Source organism: Dicentrarchus labrax, unplaced genomic scaffold, assembly GCF_905237075.1.
Source record: "Dicentrarchus labrax unplaced genomic scaffold, dlabrax2021, whole genome shotgun sequence".
NCBI lineage: Eukaryota > Metazoa > Chordata > Actinopteri > Moronidae > Dicentrarchus > Dicentrarchus labrax.
Genome location: NW_026136715.1, coordinates 1,892,383 through 1,908,897, shown reverse-complemented (window position 1 = coordinate 1,908,897; position 16,515 = coordinate 1,892,383). Strand labels below are relative to the sequence as shown.

General features: G+C 39.6%; 1 protein-coding gene across 7 annotated transcripts; it reads left to right on the top strand.

Moving 5' to 3' along the window:
• Nucleotides 1-983: 983 nt before the first annotated feature.
• On the top strand, nt 984-16,017 carry LOC127378072 (deoxyribonuclease-1-like 2). 7 transcript variants are annotated; one of them, XM_051426617.1, is made up of 11 exons: nt 1,019-1,147; nt 5,636-5,740; nt 6,807-6,975; nt 9,739-9,827; nt 10,329-10,340; nt 13,274-13,360; nt 14,082-14,179; nt 14,297-14,409; nt 14,588-14,745; nt 14,848-14,944; nt 15,380-16,017. In XM_051426617.1, exons 3-11 carry the CDS (start codon nt 6,814-6,816, stop codon nt 15,509-15,511), a joined length of 948 nt encoding a protein of 315 aa, XP_051282577.1. In that variant the 5' UTR covers nt 1,019-1,147; nt 5,636-5,740; nt 6,807-6,813; the 3' UTR covers nt 15,512-16,017. The 7 variants fall into 7 exon arrangements, with proteins under 7 accessions (XP_051282575.1, XP_051282579.1, XP_051282577.1 ...); XM_051426612.1 differs by lacking the exons at nt 1,019-1,147; nt 5,636-5,740 and adding exons at nt 3,541-3,766; nt 4,706-4,790; XM_051426615.1 differs by lacking the exon at nt 5,636-5,740 and having other exon boundaries at nt 984-1,147.
• The last annotated feature ends 498 nt before the right edge of the window (nt 16,018-16,515 follow it).

The window sequence follows — 16,515 nt, the reverse complement described above, 5'->3', positions numbered from 1 at the left end:
TAAAAAAAAGAGGTTATCATGCATCCCTAATTTTATACAAACAATTTAATTCAATTCTATTTGTTTGTTTGTTTCTATTTGTTTTGCAAACTCATGACTGATCACATTGTGTGGAGCATAAACAGAATATACAGTAATAAAGTGTGTATATATTTATAATACACTAAATAAAATAAATTCTCACAATAAACTGCTGTAATGACGTATTTGCAATGCATGATGGGTAATTATTAGGAATCAATTTTAATTTCACATTAAAATTACTGTAATTTTACATCAATATTATGAGTGGTTGCTATAGAAACACAATATATAACTGTAAAATAATTACGGTATGTTACTGTGAATTAACTGTAAACGTACAATAATATATTTTACAGGGAAAATCTATTTTTCTTTAAGTAAAAGCTTTTTCAAAAAGTACCAATATTTCCCTCTGAAATGCCCTGGAGTTGAACTACAACGTAGTATAAAGAAAAACATTTGAGTTAATTACAAGTAGCTCAAAATAATAATGTACTTAATAAGTTATAAGTTTAATAATATCTGTGTTTATTAAATATACACATAATTAACTGATTCTGCATCAAATTAAACCAAAATCTGAAATTGTTCTTTATTTCATGAAAACACACGTCATGTTTATATCATCTAATATTAAAATAAGTGAACCAGAGAGTAAAACACAAAACATTTTAAAAGTAAAATAGAACCAAAAACATGAACATGTTTACTTATTAGGCCAAATATAACTTTTGCATATGATTATGAAATCTTTTTTGTTGTTCATGTTCAAACAAGGGAAAATGTTGATTAACCAGACTCATTCTGTTCTTCCACTTCTACCAATACAATACAAAAGCAGACTTATGTGATATTAGATTATATAAAAGATTATATATTTCTTTTGTATTGATGCCTGGTTCCCACTTGGTGTCTTCAAAATTTCAAAATAAAAGGAAATTCCTCCTCACTCCTCCATTCTGTTTGTTTTCCCCCACAGGCCTTGAATGCATCAGTATTTGGGGGGCGTGGCCAACCTGACAAACAGTCAGGAAGGTGTTAAAGCAGCAGCAGGTTAAGAGTCTCCACCCTGCTGAGTTTCAGCAGCAGTGACACACGGTCGACCCTCCGCTCACCTGAACAGGTAAGAGAACCAGCAGCCTGACCTGGGCCTGAACTGGGACTGGACCAGTAACAGCTGCTGGTCTGTGCTCAGTGTGTGTTAAAGTGTGTGAGAAGCTTTAAAAGTTTTAAGAAGTTGTTGTGCAGCCTAAAGGTGGAGCGTGTGACAGCGTGTGACCCAGAATAAGGTGTGTTTGTGTGTTGTTTTCACGGCTTTATTCACCTTTAACTCTTAATAATTTACTCTTTTATTCCTAAATTCACATGTTGATGTTTCCAACATTAGACGTATTTAGTAAATTTAGTATTTTGTAAAATTTCCTCTAAATTCAGTCGATATATTTGGTGTTTTTGCAACTAACGACATCATCAGTTAATCTATCGACTATTTTCTGGATTAATCGATTAACTGTTGCTTCTTAAATCCGACCAGTAGATTTATTAAGACATATTAAAGGAAAGCAGCTACAAAGAGCTTTAGTGTTGATTCCGGCGCCCCCTGTGGACAGTTACAGCAGTTACAGACGTAGTTTAACGCTACAGGTCAAAAACAACAACAATGGCGGCTGCTAAAGAGGTTAGCGTAGCTGCTGTTAGCATCAGTGATACCAGAACTGTGGAGGCTTCAGTTATTTGGTTCTTTGATCTGATTGGTTGATGTTGATAGACGGTGAGAGATGGTTCATCCAATCAAACGTTTCCCCTTTTCCAAACTGTTTCCAATGACGACCAGATGGTTCTGGTAACAGGCTAATGTTTAATGTTGGCTTTATGTTTAAATATCCATATCTTATTTTTGATGTCTGAAGTCAGCCGGTGTTTAGGATTAACTAACGTCTCCGTGTTAATTGGTGACTGAAACAAGGAAGTTGTGGTGGATCATTCAGTTAGTGAGAGAGTCTCTTTCATTGGATAGGGGAACTGTTGCACACAGAGTGGCGTACCCCGCCACAATGGATAAAAAACTAAGTTAATGGGCACTTTGTGACGAGTAACTAAATAATAAGAGAATGAGGATTAAAGAAATATGAGTGAAATTACTGTTGAAAATAAACAAGAAGATGAAAAGAAGTACACAAGATGTATCCGGAGCTCTTCAGGCTCATTATATACTTAGTTTTTACCTAAAAGAGGTAACCTAACCCTAAACGAGTGGTTGTAATTCATCGTACAGAATATCTTCCTTTAGATTTGAACATTTTGTACAATATTTAAACAGAAGTAAACGTGAACATTATCACAGAATCTTATTTATGTTGAGTTGATGTTGAGATCAGAGTTCAAACAGCAGCAGCAACAAACACTATTAGCTTCTCTTCCAAACCGTCCTCCATTGTTTGTTGTTGTTTGTTCAGAAACCGTTGTGTGTTTGTGTCTGATTAACACAAACTCATCACTGCGAAGGAAGGCGGGGTCGCCTTCATGTACACAAACAGAGTTAAAGTATTTCCCCACAGTTTGTATTAAGTCAGCAGAAACGTCTCGAGGCTGAAGGTATAAAGTCATGAGTTGTGTAAAAGTCCCACTTCCTGTTCCTGTTTCCTCTGACTGACACTGCTGATGGACTCGTTGTTGTTGTTGTTGTTGTTGTTGTTGTTGTGGTACAGGATCATCATCTTCCTCCCACTTTAGAGAGGATTCAGTGATCAGACATCTTTATTCTTTCGTTACCAGAATAATGAGACTACTACCACTAATCCCTAAACACTGTGTCCTTAAAATGATCCTGTAAACGGGAAAGAAAGTTCTCACATTCTTGAGTTTTCATAGTTTTAGTGTCTGAATAACTTAAATTAGATGTTATAAACAGCGCTTGGCCACCAGTCTCCTGATTGGTCACATATTGGTGGTCAGACAGAGACTATATTATATTCCAGGTACAGGTACAGGTACCCTGTATTCCTGGAAGTTCACTGTGTTACTGAGCAGAGATAGTAATGTTATATTTCCTGTGTTACGTCACAGCGGTTTAAAATCTGAAACAACAAACTGAGACGACTCTCGACTCTTTGACCTAAAACCCTAACTTTAAGAGCTTCATCAACAGGAAGTGATTGTGTTGTTGTGCGTTCACAGCTCCTCCTGCAGACTCACACGTTCGTGGTTCATTTGAAGTAATCTAGTAAATGTGTTTCTGTGTGTGTGTGTGTGTGTGTGTGTGTGTGTGTGTGTGTGTGTGTGTGAAATCAGCTGTGTGAAGGCAGTGTTTGAACAGGAGTCGCTCTACTGGTCCCACCAGCTCCAGGCCAGGGAGGGGCTGAGAGGCCTGGAGCAACACAACTGTGTGTGTGTGTGTGTGTGTGTGTGTCTGTGCGTGTCTGTGCGTGTCTGTGTGTGTGTGTGTGTGTATGTGTGTGTGTGTCTGTGTGTGTGTGTGTGTGTGTGTGTGTCTGTGTGTGTGTGTTTCAACTAACCTGCCTTTAGCAAGTCGCTCATTTTCTTTATGGGCAGCGACCGTTGACACACAGACCTTTACTGCAGTCTGAAGGAATGTCTGTCCCGTGGCGCCGCAGTGGCGTGTTTGATGGACGTGTGCAGGTCGATTACAAGCTTCAGTTCTGTCACTCTCCTGATATCCAATCCATTGATTATGTGGTTTATAGATCACCAAGGATGGAGGAACACTGTAAAACCAGATACGGTAATTTAACTGAAAAAAAGATGTTGAAAGTGATTTTACATAGAAAGTTGTTTTGCAAGTTCAAAATATATTCTTCATCAAGTAACTTTAGTTATTTTAAGTGGCATTGACAAACCACCCAGTAAAAACTGCTTAACCAGTGTATGTATCAGGAAACATCTTTTTGAACTTAAAAATTGAGTTTGTGTTACTTAAAGTTTTCTATGTAATCTGTTTCAACTATTTTTGAGTTAAAATGTCTTATTGGATTACAGTGATATATTCAGTCTTTAGTTCAGTAAAAGTACTAATACCACGCTATAGAAATACTCCATTACAACTACAATTCAGAACAAAACTGGATTTATTTATTATTATGTTGCAGGGTAAGTGATGTAGTGAGTAAACTAAAATTTAAATATCTGTCATTAATTGGCATGAAAGCATCAGTGGAAGAAGTATTTTGAGTAATAATAATATAATGTTACTATCTGCAATGTTCCTATATTTTATTTGGACCGGTAGCCAACACCACGAAGCAACCGACACCAGACCCACAATGCAACGCCAAGACACAGACAGACAGACAACCCCAGCTTAGCTTAGCTACAGATAGCTAGCTGGATGCCCCTGCCTCACATCACTCTCCACTAGCAGAAAGCTATCGTTAGCTTTGTACCGTTACATCATTCATTGTTGGCTGAAATCAACACTATCCACTCACACAGTAACAAGCTATAGACTGAAGGTTTCTGCCAGGCTCAGATTGTTTCTCTCTCTCCGTCAGTCTCAGTGCTTCAGGTCTGAACACGCTCGCAGGCCTTCATCAGACCAGTTCAACCTGTCCGCATTCACTCTCTTTGACTTTGGAGAGAAATCTCTTCAAGTTCACCGACAGTTACAGCAGAGAGAAAGTTAATATCTGCTGCTGTGATTGTTGGTTGTGATCCTCTCCTGCAGATGGAGTTACACATACCTACAGTCCTGTGGTTCTGTGGCGTTTACCAGTTTCTGAGGACGGATTAAATCAGTTCACTGTCTCCAGGTATTTCTCCACCTACTCACCTGTTTGTGAACCAGCTCGGGGTGTCACACTGCGGCGTGAAGGGTCGCTGACTCACCGCGGTTTTAATGTCACAATGTGGCATGTCTGAGTGGAAAAAAACTGACAGGTCAGTGTGGAGGCTCTGTGGTTAGCACGGTTAAAGTCTGACTGGGTTCGAATCCCGACTGCGGCAGGGCCTTTTCTCTGTGGTTCCTATCAAAACCTGTGACAATAAAGTTTATTCTATTAGATTTGATGAATATGAGTGAATACCGTCTAATGTGTTACAGTTTATAGCTGATATCTGGAATAAAATCTGTTCTCTGACTTTTCACTGGAGTCAACTTGCTGTTTGCTTTTGGGATTTTTTTTTGCTTGACTGGCAGCTGTTTCCACCTCCTCCTGTTTTTGTGCAAATAAAAGAGAGGAAGCTTCTTTTTTCAGACCATCAGTGTAATAAACTCCAGTCGGATTAAAGGTGGATTCTGTATTCAGGTTTCTTTTTACATTCACCCAGACAGAAATTCAAAAAGTCTACTGCAGAATTGTTTCCTGAGTGTATATGTATATAAATAACTGTGTGTATATGTTTCTATGTGTAGCATGAAGAGACTGCGAACTATAATTATAAATATAACTTCATTGCCTTGTCGAGCCTATTGACCGCGCCGCCATATAATAGTTTTCTTTATTGCTGTGAAATACGTCGTTGTTATACTTTAATATACTGAAAACACACAAAGCGGTTCTTGTTTTCGAATATACAGTCTGAATGACTCCTCCCTCGTACAGTTAATACACTCAATTAATCATTTCTACTTATTGACTCATTTGACCTGTTTCAGAGGAGACTTCAGTTCCTGGAGTCAAACATAAAACAGCTCTTATAAAGACTGCGAGTGAACACAACATTGTGTTTCTGTTGACTCACATACTGTCACACAGCGCAGGTAAATATCTACACACACACACACAAAGCAGCCTAGAAGGTGTCCCCGGTGGTGTTTGTGCACCACTTTATGGCTGTAAACCAAACCCTGTCAGTTATCTCTCCCGTGTTTCTTGAACTAAAGGTCACATTTACAATCAGCCCTGTTGCTTCTCATCCTCCCTGAAGAAGATATTTAGGCTGAAAGTGATGATCTGTGATTTTATGCCTCTGTGCAGGTGACAGCTGAGGTCGGAGGCTTTATGTTTTCGGGTTGCTCATCAGTTACTGAGTTCACTGTTTGTCACTGAGTCAGTTTGTTAAATGATAGAAAAAGGTTGAGAACCAGCGGCCTATAAGAGTCCATCTTTACAGAGTGTGTAATGTATATTCAATGGAATCATACATATGTACCATCGATACAGTGATAACTTATATTTACACTTCACTCAATATATTATGAGTCTAGACAGACGTATTTAAACTGTTATAACTGGTGGGTGGAGACATTCAGCCTGCAGGGTTTATTTCATTCATTCATCCATTGTTGTCCAAAATCTATTAAATGAGCCACACTGTTGCTCTGGGTGACGTGTTCCTTCATCACCATGAACACACACACACACACACACACACACACACACACACACACATGTAGTTCAACTCAATCCCACATACACCGTCCAGCTACAAATAGTACAAATACTTGAGCACCAAATGTGGACTTGGACTTGAATGTGGTTCTTGGAGGCTCCGAGCTGAAAGCCGCAGACAGGAAGTCAGAAATAGATGGTTTTGGTGTGACTGAGATTTGTTTTTAAATGATTGAATAACTAAATTATCCTTTAAATTGCAGCGTGTTGCTCCTTTAAAAGCCGACAGTCACTGACTGTTGACACACCTGTTACCTGTGGGTGTGGTGTTAATCCCTGCTGGGCGTTGCCCCAACGTTCAGTGAAACTTTAAAAGAACAAAACAGATTAAGCAAAAGAAGAGACCGTACGGGTTCAGCTGGAGGACTGCAGTTCACTGATCAATAAATCAACACAGACGGAGCTTATAACTGTTACTGTTTGTTGTCTCCTCAGTCCAACCATGAGGTGGCGCCCTCCTCCTCTTCCTCTCGTCTTCCTCCTCTTCTCTTTCCTCTCCCTCTTCATCGGAGCAGCTTCAGGATTCAAGATCTGCGCCTACAATGTGCCGAACTTCAACCCCACGAAAGCATCGAACTACAGAGTGAGACACACTCTGACGAAGGTAGGACACACACACACACACACACACACACACACACAGGTTAATAGTTATTGGGGTATTGAGGGTCCTCAAAGCTCCCCTCTCTATCTAGCTTCTGTTTCACATGTTTCAATGTATTTTCTCTATGAAAGTCAATTTCTGCCAATGTGACTAAAAAAAGGATTCTGTAAATAACTATAATGACTAACTATAATTCTCAAAATAATTACTTAGTATCTTATAATAATTAATAAATAAAAGATTGTTGCCCTAAAATGTCTGTGTATGGCAGCTTTTCTAAAAAAGTGCATGTTGCAATGTTTATAGACATTTTGCAATGAAACTGTGGGAGAAAGTGAAAACTGTTGCAAAACTCGCTGGGAACTAAAATCGCTGGCAGAATAAAATCATACCTGTTTGCAGGGTACAATGTGAAAACTGTCAAACCATGACAGCAAAAGACTGTAATCTCAAAATAGGTTAAAGTTTCTGTGTGAGTAAGACACTGTGATATCTAATGGCAAAACCTTTATTTATAGGAAGGAATTTATACAGAATAAAGTAGATAGTTTTATATTGTCAACTAATACTACTAATTAGTCATAGTGTTCATATGTGTCTTTTGATGGTAAAAACTTGTATTTATATGGTAAAATATAGATTATAACTCAACATTACTGTTAATATTTATATCCTTTTAGTGTAATAGTTCTGCCAACCACAGTTTTTTTTCTGTAAGAATAACACGTTTGCTGTTGCTGTTTCCAAGAATGAACTTTGAACCTCAATTTTAATTTATTTACATTCAAAACCTGCATGTCCATTAATCCTAAAGATCCCCTCCAGAGATTACCAGTCAAAAGTTTGGACACACCTTCTCATTTAATGTTTTTTTCTTTATTTTCATGACTATTTACATTGAAGATTCTCACTGAAGACATCGAAACTATGAATGAATACATATGGAATTATGTAGTAAACAAAAAAGTGGGAAATAACTCAAAACATGTTTTATATTTTAGATTCTTCAAAATAGCCACCCTTTGCTTTGATTACTGCTTTGCAAACTCCTGGCATTCTCTCGATGAGCTTCATGAGGTAGTCACCTGAAATGGTTTTCCAACAGTCTTGAAGGACTTCCTAGGGATGCTGAGCACTTGTTGGCCCCTTTGCCTTCACTCTGCGGTCCATCTCATCCCAAACCATCTCGATTGGGTTTAGGCCAGGTGACTTTGGAGGCCAGATCATCTGGCGCAGCACTCCATCACTCTCCTTCTTGGTCAAATAGCCCTTACACAGCCTGGAGGTGTGTTTGGGGTCATTGTCCTGTTGAAAAATAAATGATGGTCCAACTAAATGCAAACCGGATGGGATGGCATGATGCTGCAGGATGCTGTGGTAGCCATGCTGGTTGAGTGTGCCTTCAATTCTGAATAAATCCCCAACAGTGTCACCAGCAAAGCACCCCCACACCATCACACCTCCTCCTCCATGCTTCACGGTGGGAACCATGCATGTAGAGACCATCCGTTCACCTTTTCTGCGTCGCACAAAGACATGGCGGGTGGAACCAAAGATCTCAAATTTGGACTCATCAGACCAAAGCACAGATTTCCACTGGTCTAATGTCCCTTCCCTGTGTTTCTTGGCCCAAACAAATCTCTTCTGCTTGTTGCTTTTCCTTAGTAGTGGTTTTTTAGCAGCTATTTGACCATAAAGGCCTGATACGTCTCCTCTGAACAGTTGATGTAGAGATGTGTCTGCTACTAGAACTCTGTGTGGCATTCATCTGGGCTCTAATCTGAGGTGCTGTTAACTTGCGATTTCTGAGGCTGGTGACTCGGATTAACTTATCCTCAGCAGCAGAGGCCGTCTTCCTCCGGGGGGTCCTCATGTGAGCCAGTGTCGTCGTAGCGCTTGATGGTTTTTGCTACTGCACTTGGGGACACATTCAAAGTTTTTGCAATTTTCCGGACTGACTGACCTTCAGTTCTTAAAGTAATGATGGACTGTCGTTTCTCTTTACTTAGCTGATTGGTTCTTTCCATAATATGAATTCTTACAGTTGTCAAATAGGGCTGTCAGCTGTGTACCAACCTGACTTCTGCACAACTGATGGTCCCAACCCCATTAAGAAGGCAAGAAATTCCACAAATGAACCCTGACAAGGCACACCTGTGAAGTGAAAACCATTTCAGGTGATTACATCATGAAGCTCATTGAGAGAAGGCCAAGGGTTTGCAGCGCTGTCAACGAAGCAAAGGGTGGCTACTTTGAAGAATCTAAAATATGAAACATATTTAGAGTTATTTCACACTTTTTTGTTTACTACATAATTCCATATGTCTTCATTCATAGTTTTGATGCCTTCAGTGAGAATCTACAATGGAAATAGTCATGAAAATAAAGAAAAACCATTAAATGAGAAGGTGTGTCCAAACTTTTGACTGGTAGTGTGTATATATCCAAGTATGACTGGAACAATAATGTGTGTCTAATATGTTTTTTCAACAAAAAAAAGTAACTAACTAAACTAACTAACTAAAAGTAAATAACTTCCACATTAAAATCCTTTAAAAAATCCTCAAACTCTGCACAGACATCATTCAAACATCACATTGCAGGAACAGGAAGAACAACTGATTTCTGACAGGAGGGACTTTAAACATTAATACACTGTGAAATAAGCTGTAGTCAATAAAGTGGTTTTCAGACAGACAATAAAAGGAATTAAATGTTGTTTATGTGCTCAAACTAATGCCTAAAATCTGTCTGTCTGTGCAGATCTTGTCTCGCTGTGATATCTCCCTCCTGCAGGGGGTGAAGGATTCTGATGGTAAAGCCATCCAACGTTTGCTGGCTTCTCTCAACAGGTACAGTGAAAACTACTGGAGCAGGTCACACTGTGTTCACTGACTCCTTTATTTTACAACCTTTGTGTTCTTTGCTGATAGTTAATAATCAGGTTATTAGCAGACTTTTCAATAATCTGCATCAATGAGTCTGTAAAACAAAACCATGCTCACATCTGTCCGAACTTGTATTGTTCTATCAGTATCATGCTTGTAGCTGATATTTATACATTTGATTTTGATTGATTTCAATAAGCCACAACAGAGTGAATCATTTTGTTTAGATGTTTTTAAACTGAAGGCAAGATGGGGCTCATTGCAGAATAAATCACAGCACAAAATATTTATGAGTGTTTTCTTTATTCAACAATTAACAAACTATTAAAAAAGGGATTTTAGATACAACATCAACTGTAACTCTCTTTCGATGAATGTACTCAGACAGTAATACTAACCGCATCATGTGTATTAATACAATGTGGTGATCATTACCTGTATGTGTCTGCTGTCTGCCTCCAACAGGAATTCTGACAGGTACAGTGAACATCATCTAATCATCATTAATGATCCCAATCACCTTCATTTACTCTCTTTACTAATCGGAATGCCTGTGATCAGGTGACACTGTATTTGGGATAGTCACTGTTACAGTAACTCTGCAACGGTCGCAATAGACTCAATTTCAACAGGTTTATCAATCAATTTGTTAAAATGTTAGACAACATTAACTTTTAAGAGTTTATGTGACTTATCTTAACCTAAACTTTAATCCTTGTAATATTATTTATGGTCTATTTTAAGGTTAAAGTAACAGCTCTGTGTATCTAGTACAGAGACATGGAATAGGGCTAGCCAAGCTTAGCATAAAGAATGTGGGGAAACTGCTAACCTAACCTCAATTATATTCTATAAAGCAAGACATCTTGTGTCTTGCGTGCATATCACAAAGCTGGGTGGATCACTGGCTGCAGTAGAAACATAGATTTGAGTGTGGTCAGCAAAATGTTAAAAATGTGTGTCTTATTTCTTGAAAATTGACGTAGATGCTGCATGTACGCATAGAAAACCAGTAGACCAAGTACTAAGCCTTGTGGGACGCCACATCGAGGAAAGTCAGAAGCTCAATTAAAGTGAAAAATTAGATCAGAGTTGACAGCAACAAATTGGTGAATGCAGTTTTGATAGATTTCTTTGGCGTTTGTGGATTAAAGGTGAGCAGTTTTGAGAAGAGGTGTAATACAAGCGGTTATAAATACTGTAGATATTGAGGATAAGTCACTTTTACTCTTACTGAACTACATTTATGTACTTTTACTGAGGTATAAATTTCAAAACAGTTTTCTAGTAGAGTGACATTTACTCCTGTTTGAAGATCTGAGTCACTCCATTTAATGATGGTGGTGTATATAACGCCATTTTCATACCCTAAATGGCCTAATTTAACCCCAGTGTTATTACTGGAACAAGGCTTTGCTTTGCTCAGCAGTTAGCTGCTTTTCTTTCTGGTGACGTCTAACAGGGAACATTTGTTTTTGCTCATTTTGTTTCTGTTTGTTTGTGAAGAACTAATTTACAGTCTCCAGCTAGCTGGTTATGCTAACTTACGAGCACTCGTCTTACAAATGCATGTCTGTTGGCGTCCGTGGGACCATTCTGAGGGTATAAACCACTGATTCACATGGTATTAAAAGCATGATTGCTGCCATTTGATTATATTATTAACCATCTAAATTTAGGTTGGTGTGCATGTGTGGATATACGGGAAACTTTTGTCAATCAGGTTACTTTAAAGGTCCAGTGTGTCACATTTAGGAGGATCTATTGACTTAAATGTAATTTAATATTCATAGGTATGTTTTCATTAGTGTACAATCAGAAAATAAGAATCATTGTGTGTTTGTTACCTTAGAATGAGACCTTTTTATCTACAGAGGGAGTGGGTCCTCTTCTGGCGGAGTCCGCCATGTTTCTACAGTAGCTCAAAATAGACAAACTAAACACTGACTCTAAATTGGGCTTTTTTTCTGCGAGTTTTGCACTTTCTTCTACACACTGTTACTATCTGTAACTTCACCACTAGATCCTACTCGCTGGTCATTGCAAAGGCTAGTATGGGCTGGTGGTACTCAGACCCTTTAAGTAAAAGTACAGCAATGTAAAAATACTCCATTACAAGTTAAAGTTATGCATTTAAAGTAAAAGAAATATTATATATATTACTAAAGTAATAGTAAAAGTACATGTAGTGCAGTAAAATGTGACTGATATCTGATTCTATGCGACATTATTAGATTATTAGTACTGAAGCCTCAATGTTAGAGCAGCACATTACTGTTGGAGCTTGTTTCAAATAGTTTATATACAGTAAGATAGTTTACTCCACTGGTTTTATTTTTGTATTTTGTATTATATATGTTTTAAGTGTAAATCATCAAACTTAAAGGTCCAGTGTGTAACATTTAGTGTATAATCACCTGAATATACGGCACGGGTCGCCTTTCATGGGGTCCGCCATGTTTTTAAAGTAGCCCAGAACAGACAAACCAAACACTGCTTCTAGATATAGGGCTGTTTGTGTTTTTAGCCAGGTTCCCGGCCACCGTAGTTTCACCGTAGGCTGGAAGGGTAGGGTGCAATATGCACCATTAGATGCCACTAAATCCTTCACACTTGACCTTTAAAGGTGGACTCAGTCATTCTGGAGAAATCCCCAGGTCATGAAATACAGACTTTGGGTTTTCTGTATTTGGGAGTTGTGTTGTTTTCCATTTACCATAACCCAAAGTATCGGTATTTGACGACCTGGGACTGAGACTCAGGCCCAGTTTTTGCATAAAACTGTCAACTTTTGTTGTGGATTGGCCTTTCGTTCGAAATTTTTGCCACCATCTGAAAGTGTTTGTTAATGTTTTCGATCCTGAACTGTCAGGATAAATCTGGGTGGGGAAAGTGAAATTAAAGAGCATTAATCACAACTAGTAAACCTCCAGCTTTAACTGTGAATCATCAACATATGAAAGATGGACGTCTCCACTTCCTCCCGCTCTACAAAAATGAAGCCAAAATATCTGGATACAGCTGCTGCCATCTTTCACCATTCGGAGACTGTGTAGTAATGATCTGATCCTCTCCAGTCAATTATGACGTAAAACCCCCTTTTTTATATCTTCAAATAACTAATTAAAACCCAACTCATAATAAAAATGAACTTCTGAACAAACATCAGTGATAAGAAACAAGAAACCTGTACTGCAGTCAGTCGGCGTGTTTTGGCTTCACTTTTGGAGAGCCGTCATGTCGTCCATCTTTATATGTGTTGATGGTGTGAACAGGCTGAGAGCCTTATCCTCAATGATAATCACCTGGACAGGTAAAGGTAAAATCCTTGTCTGTTTGCTGTACCGACTGCTGTCTTACTGCTGTGTTTGAGTAATCAAAGTTTCTCTTTGTTTGTGTGTTGTGTTGAGGTATGAGCACTACAAATACCAGTCAGTGTCCAGTAAGAGTCTGGGAAACTCCCCCAAAGACATGGAGCAGTATGTTTTCATCTACAGGTAAGAATACAGTGCTGGGATCCAAATTCTGCTCGTCCAGGGGGATTATTGACTGATATCAGCCTTCATTGTCTCCAACCAATCACTTACCAACATATCTGCCTCAATATAACGTCATTTGAAGACTCTGACAACCCGGTCTCACTGCCACTTGGTCTGTGGCCCTCCGCCTCAAAGGATGACGCTGTTAGTGTCCCGTTAGCGCCGCCAAAGTCAGGTGAAAGTTCTTTCTAATGGCCAGCAGGGGGCACCTCTAACTCTAGCTCTGTATTCAGCTTGTAAATGACTATTAGCTCAGTAAACAGTGTGCCATTACTGTAATTACACGGTTGGGTCACTGTGTCAAATTGGCTTAGAAGCCCTGCGCTCTTCCTGGGGGGCTTGGTACATAAATAATGCTAGAGGGTGGAGGACCACTGACCAAGTGGCAGTATTTAATTAGTGGGAATGTGTTGACACTGATACGCTTTATATCGTGATACCAGACCAGAATCAGTCAACTTGTGGGTGGATTCAAAGGTCTGGACTCTGGCAATGAAGACTGGATTACAGAACTAAGACAATCAATGAAAGTTGATCATATATTTTTGTCAAGAATTGTCCAATCCTTCCAGTTTGTCCAGACCTGAGTCAGTAGATCAAGTAAAATTCTTCCACTTTGGATTCTCATTCCTCTGCTGCTTCCAAATATGACTTCTCCCTCTGAACCTCCTCCGATCAGGAACGAGACGGTGAACGTGATGGGTCAGCATCAGTACCAGAAGCAGCAGTCCTTCGTCAGAGAGCCGTTCGCCGTCCATTTCAAAAGCAATAAAACTGGTCAGTGGACGCAGAACGCGCCTAAACAAGCTCATTGACATCAGGACGAGTGGACTGACCCTTTACCCTTCCTCCGTCTCTCCTTCCTGTTTGTCCTCTCCCCTTTCTGTCCTGCAGCAATCAAGTCGTTTATTCTGGTTCCCCTGCACAGTGAACCCCAACAGGCCGTCCAGGAGATCGACCGGCTCTACGACGTCTTTGAGGAAGTCAGCCAGAAATGGAACAACACGGTGAGGAAGTCGGATGTCATTGGAAGGAAGGGAGGTCCGGTGGAAGTGTTTCAGACTGAATATGAAGCAAATGTTCATCTTGTTTATGCTAATGGATTTATAATAAGCTATATGTTAGCTTCAGCCTCAGTCTGTTAGCATGAAAATGTGTTACTGATGTGTGTTTGTGTGTGTGTAGAACGTGATGTTTCTGGGAGATTTCCACGCCGGCTGTGCCTACGTGAACCGAGCCAACAGGAAAAACATCCGACTGTTCTCCAATACGACTTTCCACTGGCTGATCAGGGACAAAGTGGACACCACCGTCCCTGACTTGACCACCTGTGCTTATGACAGGTGAGTGTGTGAAATGTGAGGGAATGATGGGAGGAAACAAAGAAAGTGTTTGATGTTGTTGAATGTTTTTCACACTGTGTCCGTATATTCTGTGTGTGTTAGGATTGTGGTACACGGGGAGGGCTTCCTGAAGGCGATCAGTCCGTATTCTGCACAAGTGTTCAACTTTGGCAGAGAGTTCAAACTTCCCAAGAAGAGGGTATGTTTGTGTCCATTTTAGCTGCTGTATGAATAATAATGTCTGACTTTATCTCAACGACTGTCGGATGATCTGTGATTGTAAAACATTGTACAGACGTTCGTGTGATCCTCGAATTTCCTTCATCAGACATTCCCACCAATCAGCCAGCAGTGACTTATCCAGCTTCTCAAAGTCAAACACAGAAACTGTAGTTAAAGGTCCAGTGTGTCCGGCAGTAACGTTAGGCTGTAAACACGTTTTATTTCTGCTTTAAAGTTGGACATTTTAATATGAGGCCTTATGGAGGCTGACTCACTGCTGGAGCCAGCCTCTAGTGGCCGTTAGAGGAACTGCAGCCCCGGAGGTTAAATTAAATTCAGAATTTACATCGAAACAAGCGGATGGAAATGTGCTTTTTGTTTGACTCTGTGCTCTGCTGCTTCTGCCTGCCAGGTGCTGGAGTTGAGCAACCACCTGCCCGTGGAGGTACAACTAAAGAGCTCCGCCCCTCTGAGTCAGGCCACGCCCCTCCTGATCCTCCTCAGTGTCTGTGCGATCGTCCAGTCCTTCCTGTCCGCTCTGTGATCGGCTAACTAACTAGCTAATCTACATTAATTGTCGGCTTGCTAGAACATCTGGTAGCTGTTGTTTGCTCAACTGTTATTGGAGGACGGAGCCAAAAGGGGCGGGGCTTAGGAAGGGTCAGTTAAGGCCCAAAAGTGATGTTGAGTCAGTCGTCTGGTGCCATTTAAAAGAGGCCAAATACTTTATTTTATATTTTAACAGAAATAATGAGAAGGGATGACGATCGTCCTAATTGTGTAAATGAATGTGTTTATTAATTAATCCTGTATCAGTTTGTAATGAATGCACAAACTGTAGAGTGAACTTTAATAACAACACATGTTGTTACTTTAGAGGTGATGTTTCTTTTCTCTTTCATCTTCATCATCTTCCTCATCTGTTGTTCTTCCTGTCGCCGCCTCAGGTCACAAACTGATGTAAATAATATGTCAGAAAGACGTTTGTTGTTTGTGTGTGTTTAATATTCTGTAAAGGTTTTTAAAAATAAAATAAAAATGAAATTAAAATGCAGAAGATGTTCTCATTACACACACACACACACACACAGACACACACACACAGAGAGAGAGAGAGACACACACACACTCAGAGACACACACACACACACACACAAAACACACACACCACACACACCAAAACACACACACACCACACACACCACACACACACACAACACAAAAGAACACACACACACACACACACACACAAAGAGACACACACACACTCAACACACACACACACACACACACCCCAAACACACACACAAAAAAAAAACACACACACAAAAACACACACACAGACACACACACACACACACACACACACAGACACACACACACACACACACACACACACACACACACACACACACAGATCCAGTTGTCAGCAATATAAGTTTATTGATTAACTACACTCTGTTAAATACTGCAGTTAATATTTTACACATCTTATTTTTATATTTATAAACACACTTTAATGTTGATATATTAAACTTATATTACAAT